At 39.9% G+C, this 19392-nt stretch overlaps 4 protein-coding genes across 10 annotated transcripts; 1 reads left to right on the top strand and 3 right to left on the bottom strand.

The window, feature by feature from the left end:
* Nucleotides 1-10: 10 nt before the first annotated feature.
* Nucleotides 11-6736, bottom strand: LOC139106979 (zinc finger protein 62 homolog). The gene is made up of 3 exons (XM_070664139.1): nt 6329-6736; nt 5626-5953; nt 11-5519 (listed from the first exon to the last, which is right to left on the bottom strand). Exons 1-3 carry the CDS (start codon nt 6494-6496, stop codon nt 1723-1725), a joined length of 4293 nt encoding a protein of 1430 aa, XP_070520240.1. The 5' UTR covers nt 6497-6736; the 3' UTR covers nt 11-1722.
* Nucleotides 6737-7103: 367 nt separating this feature from the next.
* Nucleotides 7104-13649, top strand: LOC139107126 (uncharacterized). Of its 5 annotated transcripts, none has more exons than XM_070664484.1 (7): nt 7106-7380; nt 7447-7771; nt 8059-8334; nt 8565-8800; nt 9207-9473; nt 9626-9881; nt 10215-13649. In XM_070664484.1, exons 2-7 carry the CDS (start codon nt 7513-7515, stop codon nt 10388-10390), a joined length of 1470 nt encoding a protein of 489 aa, XP_070520585.1. In that variant the 5' UTR covers nt 7106-7380; nt 7447-7512; the 3' UTR covers nt 10391-13649. The 5 variants fall into 5 exon arrangements, with proteins under 5 accessions (XP_070520558.1, XP_070520585.1, XP_070520576.1 ...); XM_070664475.1 differs by having other exon boundaries at nt 7430-7771; XM_070664492.1 differs by having other exon boundaries at nt 7110-7238.
* Nucleotides 13439-16590, bottom strand: LOC139107251 (uncharacterized). Its single transcript, XM_070664696.1, has 4 exons — nt 16406-16590; nt 15889-16168; nt 15455-15553; nt 13439-14984 (listed from the first exon to the last, which is right to left on the bottom strand). Exons 1-4 carry the CDS (start codon nt 16588-16590, stop codon nt 14604-14606), a joined length of 945 nt encoding a protein of 314 aa, XP_070520797.1. The 3' UTR covers nt 13439-14603.
* Nucleotides 16591-17320: 730 nt separating this feature from the next.
* Nucleotides 17321-19117, bottom strand: LOC139107276 (uncharacterized). Of its 3 annotated transcripts, none has more exons than XM_070664729.1 (5): nt 19036-19117; nt 18833-18902; nt 18552-18749; nt 17949-18237; nt 17321-17816 (listed from the first exon to the last, which is right to left on the bottom strand). In XM_070664729.1, exons 3-5 carry the CDS (start codon nt 18620-18622, stop codon nt 17322-17324), a joined length of 855 nt encoding a protein of 284 aa, XP_070520830.1. In that variant the 5' UTR covers nt 18623-18749; nt 18833-18902; nt 19036-19117; the 3' UTR covers nt 17321. The 3 variants fall into 3 exon arrangements, with proteins under 3 accessions (XP_070520830.1, XP_070520838.1, XP_070520848.1); XM_070664737.1 differs by having other exon boundaries at nt 18552-18733; XM_070664747.1 differs by having other exon boundaries at nt 18552-18694.
* Between the last annotated feature and the right edge of the window lie 275 nt (nt 19118-19392).

Genomic DNA, 19392 nt, shown 5'->3' with positions numbered 1-19392 from the left:
TATTATAAACTTTTTTTTTTTTTATTATTATAAATTGATTTTTAATATTATAGACGCTTTCAACATAAATCAATATGAACATTAAAGATATATCAGTAAATTTAATAATTTTGATAATGATACATCACAATAAGATTAGAACAAAAACTTTATTTCTTATAACTAAGTAATAAGAATAATTATGTCTTACATATATGATAACAATTGTGATATATCTATACAGATGATTTAGTCGTATTAATTTTGTAACTGTTATAAAAGACACAAACAAATATTATGTATAAGAGTAACATACATGCAAAACTTATCCGTCATAATTTATAATTTTTTAAATAATTTTTTAATAAAAACTAATACATTTATTGCAATATAAATTTAAAAGCATTTTTTATTAAAAGAAAATTGTTTAAATTAATTCCAGATTTTTTCTACGATAATTAGTAATATTTTAATTAAACAAAAACAGAAGAAATAGTTAACAAATTCAGTGTTAGAACTAAATAATGTCGGATTAAGCCTTTTTCATTAAGGATTAATGTTACTTTTAGATATAAGTATTCTATAACGATACAAAATATTATAACTACATTACCAGTTTATTATTTTGTGTTATAATTGCATATACAATTACATAAAATTATACAATTATATGGTGCAACAAACTTTCATTATAAATATAATTAAAATATCATTAGCTTTATAATTTTCAAGTTTAATACACTGATAAATTTTTTTTATGAGAAATGGAAGTGTCCGATTAAAGAAAATGAAGATAGATCTCTGGAAGAGCAAACTAAATAAAAATTAATCTAATATTATTTCATACATTAAGCTTTAAGTATTTAAAAACTATGTTTTTATCCGCATATTATATCTCTTAAAGAAAATTTATATTACAAGTGCAACACACATTCGTGACAAAGACATCGATCTTCTCGAGATAAATTTGCTGTGGTTTGTCACATTTTTTAAAATGTTTACATGATTTATTCCCGGGTATTACATAACGATTATATGAAGGTATATATATTTAAAATTTCTAGATAAATTATGGCTTATTAATGCCTTCACCATTGCAAAAATAAACTTCAATATGATGTTTCACAATTAAAATGGTACTCTTTCTCTCTCTTTCTTTCTCTCTTTATTAAATTCATACATTTATCGTACACCTAATGGAGCATCGTACGCTTTTTTTTTACTCAACACAAAAAATCCGTCGCTAACATGATTCACTTTGACTTTTCGTAGCGAAATCGTTTTTGGATTTTTCGTGCGTGTCGAAACCTTGGGAATAAAAACGACAGCCACTTTATGCCAGGAGAACAAAACTCGCTCTTATCATATTCAAAAAGTACCGTATACACTGTGAGGTAGATATGGCATTTGCCGCGACAGTAGTTAGCGTATAACTTTATCGTGATGTGCGTTGATCCTCGCACAAAACCCTGAGCCGGATCTAAAGAGTGGTGATTGAGAAGAGGGGGAAGGAACTGTTCTCTCCTTCAGTTCTCGATTTTCAGCGGCCGGCGCTTCGCGGTATATTAATTATGAGTGTCGCGTGAGGATCGATGCACATCATAGCGTCACACGCTAAACCGCCTTCGTCGCGTTAAATGCCACATCTACCTCTCATTGTACATGCATGTTTATCCGCTTTTTAATTAGCATGTCTTTCCTTTCTTATACTGTAATTAACAGTGGGGGGAAAAAATCGTTTGATTAAGAGGTGAATATTTTTGTACCCTCCGGTAGTATCACTTCTTCGCCTACGTCGGTTAGAGTTACCGCAAGCGGAAGTATAAGAGGCATTAATATTTCTTGCGCTGGCACAACTTGTTGCATTGAATTAGGATCAGCCGGTCTCGCTAGAGTGATCGTTCTGATGTTTTGCGTCATAGCATGTTTGACTACTTCTGCCGGGTCCATCGTAGTCGGATGCAATCTAACTGGATATGATTGCGTCTGTTGCATTTGTATCTGCATTTGCTGTGGCTGTTGATCCTCCTCTTGATGTTGTATCTGTATCTGTAATTGCTGCGGCTGTGGCTGCGGCTGCGGCTGCGGCTGCGGCTCTTCTTCTTGCTGCTGCTGCGGCTGTGATTGTTGCTGCTGCTGTGCCTGTTGCATCATTTGTTGCGTTCGGTTCTGATTCTGTAAAAGATTTTGCTTACAGCGCTTGCTGTGCGCATAGCGGCTACCGTTATTGTTGAATTTTCTGTCGCACGTTGGACATTCGTAAGGTCGCTGACCCGTGTGAATGAACATATGTTCCTTCAGAGATTTTAATCGTCGGAAGTTCTTCGGACAGCACTTGCAATGATATTTGGCCTCGCCGGTGTGCGACGTTAGGTGGTTGGCCAAGGTATCGGCACGTGCGAATGCTCGCGAACAGTACTGGCAGATATACGGACGTTCCTGCGTATGCGTACGCATATGCATTTTTAAATAGGCGTTGGTGGTGAAGGGCCTAGAACACACCTCGCACACAAAAGGCTTGATACCCTTGTGAGCACGTAGATGCGCTATCAGCGTCGTCGACTGCGTGAAGCTCTTGCTGCATATTTCACAGAGATATCTCTTTGAGCTGTCGGTCTCCTGTCGTTTCTTGAACGCACGGTCGTGCTTAGGCAAATGATTGTTAAGCTGTTCCTCCTTAATAAAACGCTTAGAACAGCGAGTACACTTGTACGGTTTGATCATGTTGTGTTTGGCTACGTGAATCTTTAGATGTTCCCGCCGATAGAATTTCTTTGGGCATATGTCGCACAGATACTTCTTGCCTTCGTGCACTTGAATGTGACGCAGTAGACCCTTTCTATTAGTATATTGTTTGTTACATTCGGTGCATTCGAGTCCTACGATGTCAGTCCTTCGTTTCCGACCGATCCTGTCGTTCAGTCTCTTCTCGTCAGATTTCGGCTCGATGTCTCTCAAGTCCTCTTCCGTTAAGATACCGTCGGTGACGTGCTTAGCTCTGTGCTGACGCAAAAGTTCATTGTTTTCGAAAGTGTCGTTGCAGATAATGCACTTTCTCACTTGATCGGGATTCTTTTCCGAGCACTTGTCGTAGTGCGCTTTCAGCTTGTCCTTGCGATAAAATTTCACGTTGCATATATCACATTCGAAATTCGGCTCTTCGTGTAAAAGTTGGTGTCGCAGCAATGATTTTTTCGTGCTATACCGCTTCTTGCACGTGGTGCATTCGTGATTGTCCATCGGCCAATCGAGGCCGCTTTCAAAGTCAGAGTCATTATCGTTATCGTCGTTATTATCGACGTTAGTCTTTTGCGCTTCTTTTTTCTCCATAATAGCTTTTTTCAGTTTTTCGGCCTTCTCCGCCGTTTCCTCTTTTACGTGCTGCTCCATGTGCTTCGTCAACGCCTGCTTCGAGCTGTATCTCTTGTTACAGGTCGCACACTCGAACTCTTTCTTACAATTGAACTTCTTTGGTGTAATTATACGTTTGTTGTGATAATATCCATCCAACTTAGCGTCGTAATCGATATTGTCATCATTATCATCGTAATCGTCAAGACCGTGCTCCGTCTTGATCTTGTCGATAATTTTTTGTGCCGCCCTCGCCGCCACGCGTTTTATACGCTTATTTGGATCATATTCTTGCCCCTGAATAAATGTTTTATGACTCGTGGCAATTAGGTGATTTCTCAGCGTAAGCTCGTTGCTAAAAGTTTTATTGCACTGGGTACATCCATAGGTTTTTATTCGTCCGTGATGCTCGACATTTTTGCGTTCCTTATGCTTGGACAACGCTTTTTTGCGTGAAAACGTCATCGAACACGTTGAGGGCTTCATTTCGTTTGCATTTCCAACGGATTTGTCATTATTTTCGTCATCCTCGACATTTTTGTTGCTCTCGTCGACGTTCTCACTTTTGGTCGTAATCGTATTCATTTCCAAATCCTGCTCGCTAAGCACACCTTCGACTACGTGCTTCGTTCGATGATTTCTCAGTTGTTCCAGAGTGTCGTATTCCTCGTTGCACACGCTACATTTGAAATTGTTATGAACGCTCGAATGCTTTTGCAGACCTCGTTTTGTATCGAACTTCCGTGGGCATTTAGTACATGAAAATTCTTCAACGCGACTGCGCTTCCTTCTTTTATCGTCGTCGCTGTCATTCGCGTCATCGTCTGTCGTTAGCCCTCTCTTTTGCTCTTTGTATTCGTCTTCTGAATTCTTGTTATCTAAGTGCGAGTTTTGCTCATCCTCAAGAAACGATACTTCGAGCTTCATCGAATCGTCTGTACCTTTCTCGAGCTGCTGCCGCTCGTGTCGTTTAACGTGTTTCATAAATGAAATTATGTACAAATACTCTTTACCGCAGTAAAAGCACTTATTAGCTTTCTTTCCAGATGGTGGCGTGTTTGTACAAACGGTGCCTTGCGCCTTCTGCAGTTTCTCCGGCGTTTTCTTAAGAGATAATATTTTTCTTACTTCTTCGTGGGAATGCATATGTTCTTTCAGGATGCTCTTCGAAAGGAATTGCTTATCGCACAAGTAGCACATAAAAAAGATCTTTTCCGCTTTATCTGCCTGTGCTTTTTTCAATCGGGAACTGAGATTCAAATTTTCGAAATAATTCTCTTCGTCGGAATCGCGCTCGGTGACTGCTCGACGGGCTAATCTACGTTTGCTTCTTCTAGTTTCATTCTGCGATGATTCTTGTTCCACTACCGACTCGTTAATGTTAACTTTTGACGATTCGTTAAACATCTCATTTTGATTTTGCTCAGATTGAGCCTCTTGGCTTAGATCAGTCTGAATTCTTTCTGATTCCTCGGCATAAATTTCTTTTTCGTGCTCAATTCGAATTTGTTCTTCTTGGTCAGCTTGAGTCTCGAAAATTTGTGCATGAATGTCTTGGATTTGGTCAGCTCGAGTTTCTTGATTCTGTTCAACAGGAATTTCGTGATTTTGTTCAGATATCTCTTGGCACGCCATTGTCTCTTGTACAAATACAGATACATCTTCCTGTATTTCTCCTTGCATTTCTTCTTGTATTTCTCCTTGCATTTCTTCTTGTATTTCTCCCTGCAGTTCTCGTTGTATTTCTCCCTGCAGTTCTTGTTGTATTTCTCCCTGCAGTTCTTGTTGAATTTCTCCCTGTAGTTCTTGTTGTATTTCTCTCTGCAGTTCTTGTTGTATTTCTCCCTGCATTGCTTCTTGTATTTCTCCGTGCATTGCTTCATGTATTTCTCCTTGAATTTCTTCTTGTATTTTCCTCTGCATTTCTCCTTGTATTTCTGCCTGAATTTTTTCTTGCATTTCTTCCTGAAGAGCAAGTTGTTCAGCAGGCAATATACATTGCTGCTGCATAATGTAATCATGTTCTTCTGCTGGTATAGCGTCTGTGCAACTTCGAATAATATTCTCCTCATGGGAGGGCTCTTCATCTCTAGATTCATCTAGAGTACTTGCATCAGTGTCCTCTACATTGGCTAATTCTTCCTGCAGTTTTTTTGCCATCATTTCTTGAGAGTTATCATCTTCTGAATCTAAATAATAAAATTTGGATTACAATATACTTTAAATTTTACTTACTATAAATTATTTCTTACATTTCTTACTACAAATTATTTCACACATTTGTATTTTACTTACTGTGTTGTAATTCTTCTGTATCTGCCAATTTTCCAGCTTCTAAAATGATCAACTGATCTTTTAAGAAGTTTTTATCATGTACTGTCTCTTCTGGCAATACCTCAACGCTAGGTTTGTAATTAGCATTGACATTCATTTCCTCCATACTGTCATGTTTTACCATATTTAAGTGTATTTCGGCTTCATTAAGAAATAACTCTTTCATATCAAGTTTTTCTCGAAGCATATTGTCAGCTTGCTCCACTTGTAGCTTAAACTCATATGCCAACTCCAGTTTGTCAGCGCATACTAAACAAATCTGCATAGGTAGACCATCACCTGGTAACATCTAATTAAAGCATAAAATTTAGTACATTTCGAAAAAAAATTCAAAATTATCGGCACATTACTCTTAACAATGACGAATCATATATTTAATTTATTATACTGTCAAATTCGTAAAATAACATTACGATACTTTTATAATTACAGCAAAGTCGCTAAGGATAAGACGTACGAGAGCGCATCGTGCAAGGAACATATTGACAAACCAAGTAACTCAATCGTCACCGCAAAATAGGAAAATAGAGAAACGAGTATCGCAAGACGATCGAGTATCATCGGCGAGAAGCATTAATTCGACGTAGAACGTGAAAACGACGGTAAGAGCGAAAAGGTGCGGGATCAAGCGTCCGCGCCTAACCTTTAAATTTGCGCATCTAACCTTAACGTTGGCAAAGCTCATCGCTTTCGCCGACAGGGACGCGACTTCACTCTCCACGAACAGGTCGCGCATCATCAGGTCGCCGAGCAGGCAGACACGGCATATTTTAACGGGTGAAGCGATCTCGTCTTGCGACGGATCCGACGTATTTATCTCCACGGCGTCCATATTCCATTCGACGGACTGGATTCCAATCAACTTAGGAATAGGGCCGCCCTGTCACCTTCTTTCACGGTTATTCGGCACAGTCCTGTTTCACCCACTACTAACTAGCAGACGCAGAAATACGATTGCCTTTATTACATCGTTTTCGTTTAGACATAACGAGCAAGTTGACACGTTCAGACACGTAAAGGCTGTCCGCGGTAGCTGCACTGTGTCATACCAGTGTCATACGCTTTGCACCTAAAATAGGAATACAAGGCTGCGTTCAGAAACCTTCCCCCTTCGGGATAGGTGATGTCGCGCGACAGATCATTCCGCAAATCCGCGCTCGAGCGAGTAAATCAAGACAGCTGCCTCGAGGTAAATGTTAGGTAGCGATTTATTTAATTAATTAATTAATTTATTTATTAATTTAGATGTACGTTTTATAGTTTTCAAATTGACAATGACTAATCATGCGCAAGTGCGCAAGTAAAATTTTTAATAATTTATTACGTAAATTATTTAACGCAATTTTTTATTTTTTTATTACAACGAATCGTGTGGCAAAGATAAAAATTATTATCTAAATTAGTCATAAAAACAGATTTCTTTTTTTTTCTTTTTTATGACTTTGTAAACGTTTCTGCGCATGTTTCGTAATTTCACCCTCTGCGTGCGTTCTAATGCTCTGTAGTTCCGGGAGTAGGAGGGACAGCCGAGGTAGCAGTTGTTTTGGAATGGACGCGCTTTTAATTTCGCTTCGGTAATCACTGATTAATCATTACAAGACACCTCCCGATTTTGGGAGGTCGGAGAGATACCACCGTGGTTAACTAAATCCAGTGCTTTGAAACGGTAATGCTCGGTTACCATTGGCTAACTTAGCGGACGCGCGAGGGACTCTGGTACGACCTATGGTAACCGGGGCGGAGTATCGTAACGCCACCCTTCAAGCGTTCTTGTCTCGACAGGGCGAGCTGTTAGGAGCGACCGGGGAGGCCGGCAAGCTGGCGGGTCTAACGAGCTGCGTGTCGACGATGATGGACGACGAGGAGCAGGAGGAGCTACGTTGCACCGGCAGCGACGTCGAGATCGAGGAGTACACCGACACTGAGGAGTCGCCGTACGCCGCTTATCAGGCCAACGGCGACAAGCTGTTCGACACGGACCGCGAGAATTGGCAGAGGTTCCGCTTCCTGGCCACCCTCTTGTCCGTCGCGGTGTCGGTCACCGCCCTCGTTATCAGCTATCCGCTTTATCTCGAGAGCGTTGCCGCTGTGTCCAGCGCCTACACAGGTAGAGACGTTTGCGCGAGCTATGACTCCGGGTTGTATCGACGAAGGTGCCGCGCGTTATCTAAATCATCGGTGTTTGACTCGTTCAACGTTCTAACGCTAATGAATAAGACACGAAAAGAAAAAAAGGTATTCGCTTGAAATAAAATAAGACCTTGACTTTAGTTACATATAGATTTATTAATATTCGCGATTCAGTTGGATCGACAGTCTTTTCGACATTCTCGTTTAATGCGCGACGAACCGACGTGCATTCTCAGCTCTCTGACACAGTTTTAATTTTTGCAGGACTCCTTTTCACCGCCCTGTGCTCCGCCTGCGTTATGGGATTGGTTTATTTCGTCGTGGACAGGGTGTCGCCGCCACCTCCGTTGATACCGAACAGCATGCGGATCAAGATCCCCCACTGCGGCCTGATAAAAATTAGCACTCTATACGCCCTCTCAGGGATCCTGATCACTCTGTCACTCGATCGCAACAGGGTGCTGTGCCATTTACAGGATCCGATAAAGGGCATTACCCTCGTCTTTTCTCTCGTCTATTATTTCTTCTTCTGTCGGAAAAGTAAGTGTCTCAGAGTGCGACGTAAACGTGCAAAGCATTGCTTTATATTTTTATGCATTTTGTAACGAAAGCATTGATTGCAAAGGATTAAGGATTTATTTAAAAATAATTCCGTGCCATGGCGCTATTGTTAGAATAGTAAAAAACTTATTTTTTTTTTTTTAAATTAATATTTTAATTCGTGGAAATATTTTGTGAAGAAGGATAATTAATTTCATTAATGTTTTCAGTGATGAGCTTGCAACGGATATTCTCGAGTACGACGATAATAGTGGGCCTGTTCATCAGCGTCGATTATGGTCTTTGCGACGAGTTCCGTTGCCGAGGAAGGGAGGTTTCTTCGCACACGACAGCCGCAGCGAGAGGCTCCTGGGGCCTCCAAGCTGTTTGGACGTTCGTTTACGTAGGCGCTCTCGCCGCCTTCGCTATGTTCTTCACCATGCTCGAACGTCATTACACCACCGCGGTAATTTATCATCTGCATTCTTGCACAAATTGCAGTTTATTTGCCATGCTTAAAAGTAAACTCTCCGCTAATATGTCAGCGCATCTTTTTTTATTTAGATTAATCTCAGGAGAGTTTTGAATTTTAATCTTTACCAGCGAGAGAATGAGATTTTTATTAAATATAACAGAAGAAAGATGCTTTAAGGCTCCTTTCTTTGCTGATAATTATAAGCATGGAAAATTTCGCTGTCTTTTTTTTTTTTTTTTTTTAATTACACGGATCGTTTCAGAATTAATTTTCTTTTATTTTTCTTGAACGTCCGCGGACATGCTTTTTGTTTGACTTATTATTTTTTTTCGGCATTTTGCTTACATCTTTCATACAGCTGCTTTCGATGAAGTGAGTGACGGCCGTGATCTTCTAGCAGCAGAGCGTGTGCCAGATGATGACGACGCAGCACAGCTCTTTCCTGTACACGGTGTCCCGGCTGGTGTCCTCCCGTGATATTCGTCGTCGTGGATCCGAAGAGGAAGGTGGCCGGCTTCTGCACGTAACTGATCCAGATCCCACGATAAAGCCGAAGAGCTATCCCAAGCCGCCGGTGATGCAGACGCTTTTTTACATCCACGTCATTGCTTTCTTCGCCATCCTGGCGCTCTGCTGGCTCGATACTTTGCCCGGTGTCGGTAGAGTAAGTGGCATAAGACAGTACTTTGCTTATTATTGCGGATACTATATTTCCTTTTCGAAAATTTTTTCCAGTTAAGAAACTCCAACAGTCATCTTTAGTATTAATGAAATAGACTTTATTTGAATAATAATTATTTTTAATGGTGCTTTCAGGGTCTGTCACCTGTAGAACTTTATCGCACTGTCGAACGAGGACTGATGTGCCACTTTAAAAGTGGCAATCTCTGCGCGAACGTTTCCAGCCACGGATGGACCTTTCTGTTCGCGTACGTCGTCTTCGCGATCTCAATTCTCAATTTCCTGTCTATGTGTGAAAGCGCGGTATTCAGCGTGGCCACCGCAACAATTGCGCTTCCGCTCTCCGGAATTTGGTGGAGTATTTATAGGATGGACGTCGGTTCACACGGAGGTAAGTACATAAATAGTCTGTTTTAGATTTGCCTTAAATGTCGCAGTTTTGCTTCAAGAAACTTTGCTGGATATAAATTAATTATTAAAAAGAAAGAAAATAAAAAAAAAACTAAAATAAATCATAAAATCAGATAATAAAGTAGAAGTCAAGTTAATAAATTATAAAAAAATATTTTAAAATGATAATTGATAAGTCGAAGAATCCGCATGTTAATCTTGCTCAACGTTAAGAAGAAAGAAAATACCATGTGTCGCTTTGCCGCAGATTGCTTTGCCACTTTTTAATAGTCTGAACGTGCAATTGAAAAAGGTCGAAAATATGTTGAAACAGGATTTATTTCTTGGTCGCCGGGAGTGACGGGTGAGTTAATCTGCGCTTTACTCGGTCTTCCCGTCGTGCTTTTGGGTCTGGGCTTGCTCGTCAGATCGCACTTCAGAGACACCCAGCTTCCGTACCAGACGATCCAGCCGCCCGACATCCAACCGCACGAGTCCTGCCACAGATGAATCCCTCGTTAACATTTTGCGACGAGGTTCGCGAAAAAGATTTCCGATCAATTCGACAGCCGAACCGTTAAATTGATCGGATCGAACGGGACAAATTTTACCGAGCCGGAATAATAATGTTATTGTTGTAAACTTGACAGATATATTTTGTCGACTGTTTCTAGATGACGCCGGCGCTCTTTCTTTCGATCGCGAGATCGTCAGGAGAAAATGAAACTTCTGTGTCGGTACACGTACTAGTAAAACTACTGAAACAATATGCGGACACGTAATTAGTTCTACGTCCATTAATTAAATTTTGGTGGCTAATCATGACGCGAAAGAAAGAAAGGGTGTGCGGTGATCTCGCAGAAAGGGAAGGACGATCGATGTTTCCTATGTATTTGCCAAATGCAAACGTCCGCGCCGTTAAGCGCGCACGACAACGTTATAGCCAATTTATATTTTATTTTGATAACGAGATGTTTTATATATTTTCGAAAAAGTTTGAATTGCGTCTTGAGAACCGGAATAGAAAGATAATAGGCCAAGGGCTCAAAAAAAAGAAAGAAAAATCTTTTCCTAGCTGCAAATCTGCGTGTATAGAAGTTTTATGAAGTGTTTTCACTTTCGCTTGATTGCCGAACTTCGGCGCTATTGTTTTTCGAACGTTTTTGAAAAGCCCGTAAGAAAATAATTTATTAGACGGTCGCAGTCGCAGTTTGTAGCTTTCGTATTAGAAATAAAGTGATAAAAACACAGGTGACTGAGATACGCAACGCGTTGCGTGCGTGTGTACGTGAGAATTTCTCTCTCCTGTGTTTCCGCTGATATTAGTCGGTTAGTCCATCAGCAACTTGAGCGCACAAACTGTTGTGAACTAATTGAGCCCTGGTCGCGCGCGATTAACTTCGCCTCCGTTATCAATCTGTAAAACTCGTGTTTCACGTTCACGAATGTTTCCAAATAATGTTAACCGCCCATTTACGCGCTGTTAGGAAAGAAAATTTTCCGCCGAGGCTAGTCTTCCTTCGTTAGAGTGACAACTAAGCGTTCTTGCTTTTTGAGTCTTTCGTTTACGAATAATAGTTCTCTTGTTCGTAAATATTAATGAAAATTGCTCAGGTATTTATGTTGTAAAGACACCCTCTTTTGAGAGCCTTTTTTTAAGTCCATGGTTACAAGGTTTTACGCCTATAAATTGTGATATATCTCGTTGTTGGCAACTTTCTTAGAATATAACGTCAACGTAAATGTTTTATTTACATTTTCTCAATCGTTAGATGAAGTTTAGTTTATTAATTAGCGTCTCTTTCTATTATTGTTCTTGTAATCGTCCGCTTTACTTTATTCTCTTTTCAATTCTTTTTAACCACAGGACATCCCGTCGGTTATAAATTGTTGCGAGACTAACTCTATTTCCCTGTCTTTAGAACTTCTTCTCTCCGAAGGGAAATAACCGAATAATCAAACTTTTTCTGGTAGTAACAAAATGGAAAAATCAAAAGTTTAAAAGCGCTTTGGAGCGATCTCGCGGGATGGGGAAAAGGAAAAAAAGAAGCTTTGTGCCAAAAACTCGCGAGTCGCGTACGACTCGACGTTAAGCTAAGTACTCCGTACGCGTTTTTCGCATAGTGGTCACATTACTATTTCGTAATAATTATAATAACGACGATTATAATAAGTAGACCGTAAGTCAGATGAAGCTTTTAACTTTGTTGGAAGTGTGTCAATATCTTTTCGTATTTCGTACGGGAAGAAAGAAAAAAAAAGAAAAAGAAAATACAGCTATACGTCCACATTTTTTACAGTAGCAGTAACGGTGAAACATTTTAAGGGAAAGTAACTAATTAAAGGCGCCGACTGAGTGCAACGATAATAAAGTTAGCGCGTCGCTCTTTTCTTGTTGCAGTCAGTAGCTTTGTCGAGAAATCGATTATCGCTGAATGTCGTAGCATTAGCTCTTGTAATAAAGTTGAATGTACTCTCTCACGCTGCGTGTAGCATAAATATAATTAATCGAGGGTCTTGGCACAGGGATAAAGAAACATTGGCGAGGTTTACTCGTGAATTTTTCTTTTAGCGAAAATAAGAGACTCGCGTGTCTCTTTCTTTCAGCGAAGATCCGCTAATCACGTTTTAATTTTTTAATTTCCAAGTCACGGCTTGTTTCAAGTTGTTTGCTTTCTTAAATCTTTAGAAAATTTCTTCCGCGAAATTTATAATTAATTTTGCAACGTGCCAAAGCCGTCAGTTTTAATGTATGTAGGCTGAAAGTCAGATTTGGCGTTCGCTGCGACGAGCGACGGAAGGCAAATATGGTGGTGGCGTACGTGACTTCTCCCTCTTTTGGCCGCCGAGCGCGGGGTGGGGGGAGTGGGAGTAGGGGAAGCAGAGCTTGACCGCCTTCCTTTCCCCTCAGTCCTCTGTGACCGGTGCTCCGTGGAATATGTGCGCACGTGCTTCGTGTGAGATTCGACCTTCACCACGTCGTGATCACGTACGCTAGCCGCCGTCGCAGCACCACGAACTCCATTCCTGACGGTAAGCGTACAAGAACTGTTTCTGCGTATATGCTTTACACATATATCTGTTAATTTTCTGATCGAACATGCGGCGTGTAGCATAGAGATACAATTTATTTATAAATCCGAATATATATACGCCACATAATTAACGTAGTCCGATATACACGTAGAAGTTGAGCTGATGGAATTGAAGCGCGATTTAAAAGATCGCTGGACCGCGTTTTTCCCTCCACTCGTCCCTTATTCGATTCCGGTAACGAGACTGAAAATAAAGATGCGAAACTCGCGTTGTGCATTTGACTTCTCATGCAGCTAAACGTGCAATAATTGAAATCGTGGTAACTTAATTAGAGGAAGTTCAATTTAAGACTCCACGCGATAGTCGTCAGTTTCGCTAATTAACCAATTTTGTTTCTTAATTTTGTCATGCACCCCATCACGTTGCAGTATCCTTTGCGTCAATCTCCATCTTTCGCATATGAAATCGCTTCGACGTAAAAAAGTTTGAGCGACGCTAGAACGAGTAGATAATCGCGTTGCATTCTTCTTAAGTTTCCACTTTATTAACATTGTCTTCCCGATAACGCATCGCGCAAAGTTCCGATTGTATAGCCTTCGGAGAACGGGCGTCGTATCGTTTGTTAAAAAGAAAAGAGATGCCGTCATTAATAGCAATTAATTAATATTTTCGCAAACATGGAGACGAGTTGTTATAAGCAATAGACTAGTTATTTCTACGCAATGATTCCGTCGTCGGCTGTTACAAGCACGTTGATACCCGCGAAAAACGTGGAAGCCATACGTTTGCATTGATTGTACGTGACTATTATCATATTTCGCGGCTTTATCGAAGCACTTATAGACGTAATCGCGACAATAGTGGTCCGATCGAAGTAACTATAAATCGTCGAAGATAATTATGCGTCGTTTTGTCGTCCGATATTTCGCTTAGGAATTGTTGGAGATGCGTTATTCGCGTCGAGTAATTTTGTGAGAATAAAGAAAAAAAAAGAAATGTACAGGAACAGAAAGCTTCGCTCAAAATTGTGATGCCGTCTCTATATATTGTTGTTGTAAGTTTCCGTCGTGAATATAATATATTAAATGTGCTAATATTCATATAGATATATATATATATATACTTGCATAAAAAGTTACTGTTACATCTTTTCTCCTATCCGAAGGATTCGGTTGTTAATAATTTTATCAATGTCAGCTAGCAATAAATAAACTGTAAACGAAAGTGTAATGTTATAAGTATAAAAATTGGACAGTTTATAAAGGTATCCAAATAATTCCTGCATTTGTTCGTATGATTTTACATATTCTTTTCACGGTGCAAAAACTGTCATAAAGTTAAGTTAGCGAAGATAATTTGCGATATATTTTTTGCGCAATTATTGCGGCTGTGAACACAAATTGTTACACTTTCGGTTTTTCGCAAGTGGACATAAGCATTTTATTATCCACAGTAATTTATACACTTACGTTTTAATGTACTTTAAAATAGATTTTTAAATTGATTAATTAATGCGCCCACATATAACAACGCAAGTATTCAAATGTTTAATATTTTCTCTTTCAGCCTTTTTAAGTAAAAGACAATCTCGTCTGTTTTTTTTAGAACGCTAGGTAGAACTAATGTTTTAATTTTGATCTAAGAGCGATAGAATTGTATAAAGTCCAACGTGAAAAGTAGACCGTCGTCAGAGCTTGCGGGCAGTCAATCGAGCCGTTTTGTGCGCGTTACCTATTCTCTCGGACATTTTTCTGTCGGCACGCACGTAATCCTCGTATCGCACCTCCGCGAGCGTTTCGAAGCCTAATTTTTCCATGATCCGCTGGCTGAACGTCGAAGCAGCGACGGCAAAAGCCACTTCCGGCCGTACGTGTTCGTTAACAATTTTGTCGGCAACGCGAATCTGCTGTAGCTTTCTGGCGCGCAAGCCTCGTGCAACTTCCAGACTCTTTTCCGTAATCTCGCGACCGATACCGCGCTCCTGGCACTTCGGATCCGTTCCTATATAGAAAATCTCCATGGCAGCCCGCGCGCTGTACTTCTGGAAGATATCCACTTGCGACTCTACCTGATAATGAGAAAGCAAATTAGGATTTTTGGCGAGTGATAAATTGATTGGAATTTATTGCTACGTCCGTTAGGTTCAATAATTAAAAATTACCACTTGACTTTTAAGAAAGAGAAAGTAACTTCGTTCATTATATTTATTTATTAAGTTGTTAGATAATTATAGGAATGTTTTAGAATTAAAGAAAAGAAAAATGTTAAATTTATTTTTAAATGCAATTGCTAATGCTGAATTTAACTGATAGTAACAGGAAAGTCTTAAAGTTATTATGCACAATAAATTCTTTAAAGTAGACAATGCAGGCGACCTTCCGAAGATTAACTAATAGTTCACGCGAAAGCTACGATCGCGATAGCTGTGAAACTTATCGTTATTTGCAAAAGAGCTTTAAGATCTAAGAGGAAACTAGAGCACTTCTGTTGACACTGTTGATTGCAGTGTGTGTAAAATGATATAAATCATAAACTTACGTCGTCGATGAACTCAATCAAATCCCTGCACGAGCGGTGTTTGATATTATTTTCAACGAAAAATGCGAAGGGATCTATCTCTTCCGGCTGGGGAGGTGTCTGAAAACATGAATACACATTTTAGAAATTCGTGAATTAAAAACCGGTAGTTAATTGCTTTTTATTTTGTCAGGTCTCGATTTCAATTAAACGTCACATACAAATAATAGAAAAAATTAACATTTCTTTTATTAAATTATTTTTAAAAGCGCCGATAATCTCTAAAGTCGTTTGCAATACTTAAAAAAAAAAAAGTCAATCAAGAAAATCGATCACAAGAGCACGTTCAGTAAACGGCGGATGATCAAATCCGCGAACGTGCCGGAAACGGAGCCGCGTTTACATCGGTCATTTATGTTTGATAATTTTTAATTTGATATTTTTTTTATACTTGCATGCAGTTTGTTGAACGACACGGCGATGACGCGATCCGATCGATCGACCGCGATCACCGTGCATCCATCCTTGATGACCTCTCGGAAGATCAGCTGCATTTCTTCAGGCGCGCCGGGTTCCTCGTACATCCCCATGCCAATTGCGATGCACTCTTGGCGCATGGAATACTGCTGGACGGCCAGGGCATCCTCGATTCGATCTTCGGTAAGTATTCTGAACTCGATAGTACCCGTGCGATCGGTGCCTAGGCAGACGGGCATGATGCGTCCCAGGAATCGCCTGGAAGAAACGCTACGGCATCACTATACCTGATCGATACACGCGCAAGTTTATCACACTTGTCTTGCGCATCCCGTCCTATTATTTTTCTTTTTTTTCTAACAAGCGCCGTATCAAGAAGGGAGACTCTCGAGCCGTCTGCCTCTTGATATCCTTCGAACCGCGGAGCGTTCTTGTTAATTGCGAGACTTAATTCATAATGCAAACGACGAAAACTAAATACGAAACCGATCTTACCGAGATTCGCTAGTTGACGTCTTCTCGATAGAACTGCAGAGGTATCGCCGGGAGATAAAACCTGCACCGTTCCCCGTTAGTACGCTTTTCATTTGATGACATACATTATCGTAACAATACACAACGATTAATAATTGGCCAATTGCACGAAGCACTGAGCTACCCGAATCGCTGAGCAGCGTCATGTAATTTTCTTCGTTATCGTTATCGCATTATCACTTTACTAAAGCAGATACGTAGAAAATTTTCGCGATATATATCGTTTTTCACAAAGACTAAACGCAAGTCACTAATACCACATTATTTAATTTATTAAACATTTCTGTAGCAAGTAATTAATTTTTTATTCGGCTGAATTAACGATTAATATCGAATGTCGCTGTTTAGATTAAGGGCCATGATTTCGCAACATTTGCGCAATACTCTTCAGCTATCACTTTTTAGTTTCATAATTCGTGATAGACACCGAGATAAGATTTTATCTGCAATTTTATATTTTAATCTATAGATATATATTGTTTTTAATCTTTTTTGTCTTTTACCAATAATATTGTATAATTTCGTAAAAATGGCATTATTTCTGATAAACACGTTTTAATTTTGATTAACACAGACGATAAAAATTTATGTAATACATTACACAATACTATGTAGGATATGATCGATTCTGTGCTCGTTATTACAACAGTAAATCGTCGAATCCGATACATTCTTCCTCGCGTTTCAATACGCCGTTCTGTGTCGTGTAAAAAAAATATGCCGTGCGTGCTATTATATTAATTCTATTATTACTCCAAGAACGAGGCATCAATTTATATTCCTTCGTCGCGATGCATTATATGCACGCACCAAAAAAAAAAAAAAAACAATATATATCTATTCATACAATAGCGTGGTTATTTAAAATTTAGATTTACTAAATCGTGAGTCGCTTGGCTACCAAGGCACACTTTTGGTGATCTTGGTTTAACTTCTCGTTATACTTCTTCCCGTTGTATTCGAACTTATCGTACGTAGTTTCCACCAGTACGTCAAAGTGCAATTTTTTTGCAATACGGTATGAGTAATCGGATGTCATAATAGCGGAAGTCAAGGTCGGTACCGCGTTGGCGTTCGACACCTCGTCGTTGCCGTGTATCGTGACGGGTGTCCTTACGTTTTTATCGCGTCTCAGTTCTTTCGCGAGCTCCAACGACGAGGCGACCAGCATCTCGCCTACGCGCTGTTTCCCATGCGTGGGCAAAGTTGCTAGGAACATTATCTCGAAAATGCAATCGACAGAGTAGTGCTTGAAGAGATCTATTTGCAAATCCACGTTTATCATGAAGTCGATCAGGGCTTTCGACGATTGGTACTTGCAGTTGTCGCTGAACTGCTCGAAAAAACTTTTCTCGGAGCTGTTGGAGTTCACCTAAAGAATAAACTTGTCGTTAGTTGGAAACAGCTGACGAAGATTCTTAAGTTTTCACATAACGCTGTTAGCTCATTGTTATTACAAATGTGTAATAGAGAAATTTGGGTCTTTATATATAATTTTACCCACTTGAATTTTATTGAACGCAACTCCAACAACTTCTTTGGTGACGATATCGACGGCCACCACACTCACACCGTCTTTAGCCGCGTGCAAGCAGAGCTCCTCGAGTTCCTCGGATGCTCCCGGTTCAGAATTTAGTTCCACGCATATGCATACAGCCTCGCGGAGAAAGAAGCCTTTTCTCAGCACATTGATAGCACCTTCCAGAGTCTTGTCCGACAAAGACTCGAATTCTATCTGGCCGTCTTCGGTTGATCCCCAAGACCGATAACGGGACGTATTTTTACGTGCGTCGCTGAAAACCACAACAGAGCTATATAAATTCATACTTAATTATTTCACATAGCGATAACAGGAAATAATAGTTTTCCAAGAAAATAAAATTAATTAACGCGATCTTGACGCAACAAATATATATATTAAAAATAAAAATTTGCAGATGGATAAATATCTTTCTCCAAAATCACAAAATTTACGTGGCTAATAGTATTAAAATTATCTGAAAAAGTAAAAGTTTAAATGTAGTTAATTCAATTAATTGTTAAATTTTGCAAATTAAATTTTGATTTTTCTTATCACTTTAATCCTTTAACAATCTATATTAGGTACCTCATTTTTGGTAGAAGATCTCGTCCCAATGACCGCTTGTCGTGTACTGAGAAATTTACTGATAAACACATCCACGTACGTCAGGCCATAATGATAGTTGATGACCAAACGAATGAGGTTCAAGGCTATATTTATTGTACGCTCTGGTGTAAGCAATTTTAAAAGCGTGCAATCAAACTTATCTGTATATTAATAAGTCTTAAAAACAATTAATATTTGACGTGAGTCACACAATATACATATCTTACGCAGGATATAACGAGAACAATGAAAATTTTTACCTTTTTGTCGATTGGAATATTTCACGTTACGCAAAATCGTATTCTTTTCTTGTTGAAAATCGCAGCGGTGCTATCAAGTAGAAGACAATTTTAAAGCATTTTATTCAAATCGATACGACAGAAAGGACGTGTTAGATAAGTTTATAAGGAGCCAAAGATAGTATTTCATCGATTTTAATGGAATTAAAAAAAAATTTCCTTACCGTAACCCGGTGTTCCAGTTGATCTCGAACACAGATTCATAATGGACATACTCTTTAAGCGCGCATGTAAACAATCGGGACCACGCGATCCTCGACGTCGCGGGATGCGGAGGCGCCTTGCCGAGGTACGCACATGCGCGGCTCGCGCGCGACAGGCAAAAGTAAGATGGACGACCACGGAAACAAATAGAGCGCCGTCGTAAATAACACGAGCCGTCCGAGCACGTTCCGCGCGTGGGGCCCCCCGCTTGCATTCGCACGTGCGTTCGCGTGACGTAGGCCCGGTCGGCGAGCCGGCAATCCGCGTCGCCCGCCCGGCCGACGGCGCCGCTCGTCCCGCGTCATTCATCCGCGCGA

Source organism: Cardiocondyla obscurior, linkage group LG01, assembly GCF_019399895.1.
Source record: "Cardiocondyla obscurior isolate alpha-2009 linkage group LG01, Cobs3.1, whole genome shotgun sequence".
NCBI lineage: Eukaryota > Metazoa > Arthropoda > Insecta > Hymenoptera > Formicidae > Cardiocondyla > Cardiocondyla obscurior.
The sequence above is the reverse complement of the archived record's forward strand: the minus strand, read 5'-3'. Positions and strand labels throughout refer to the sequence as shown.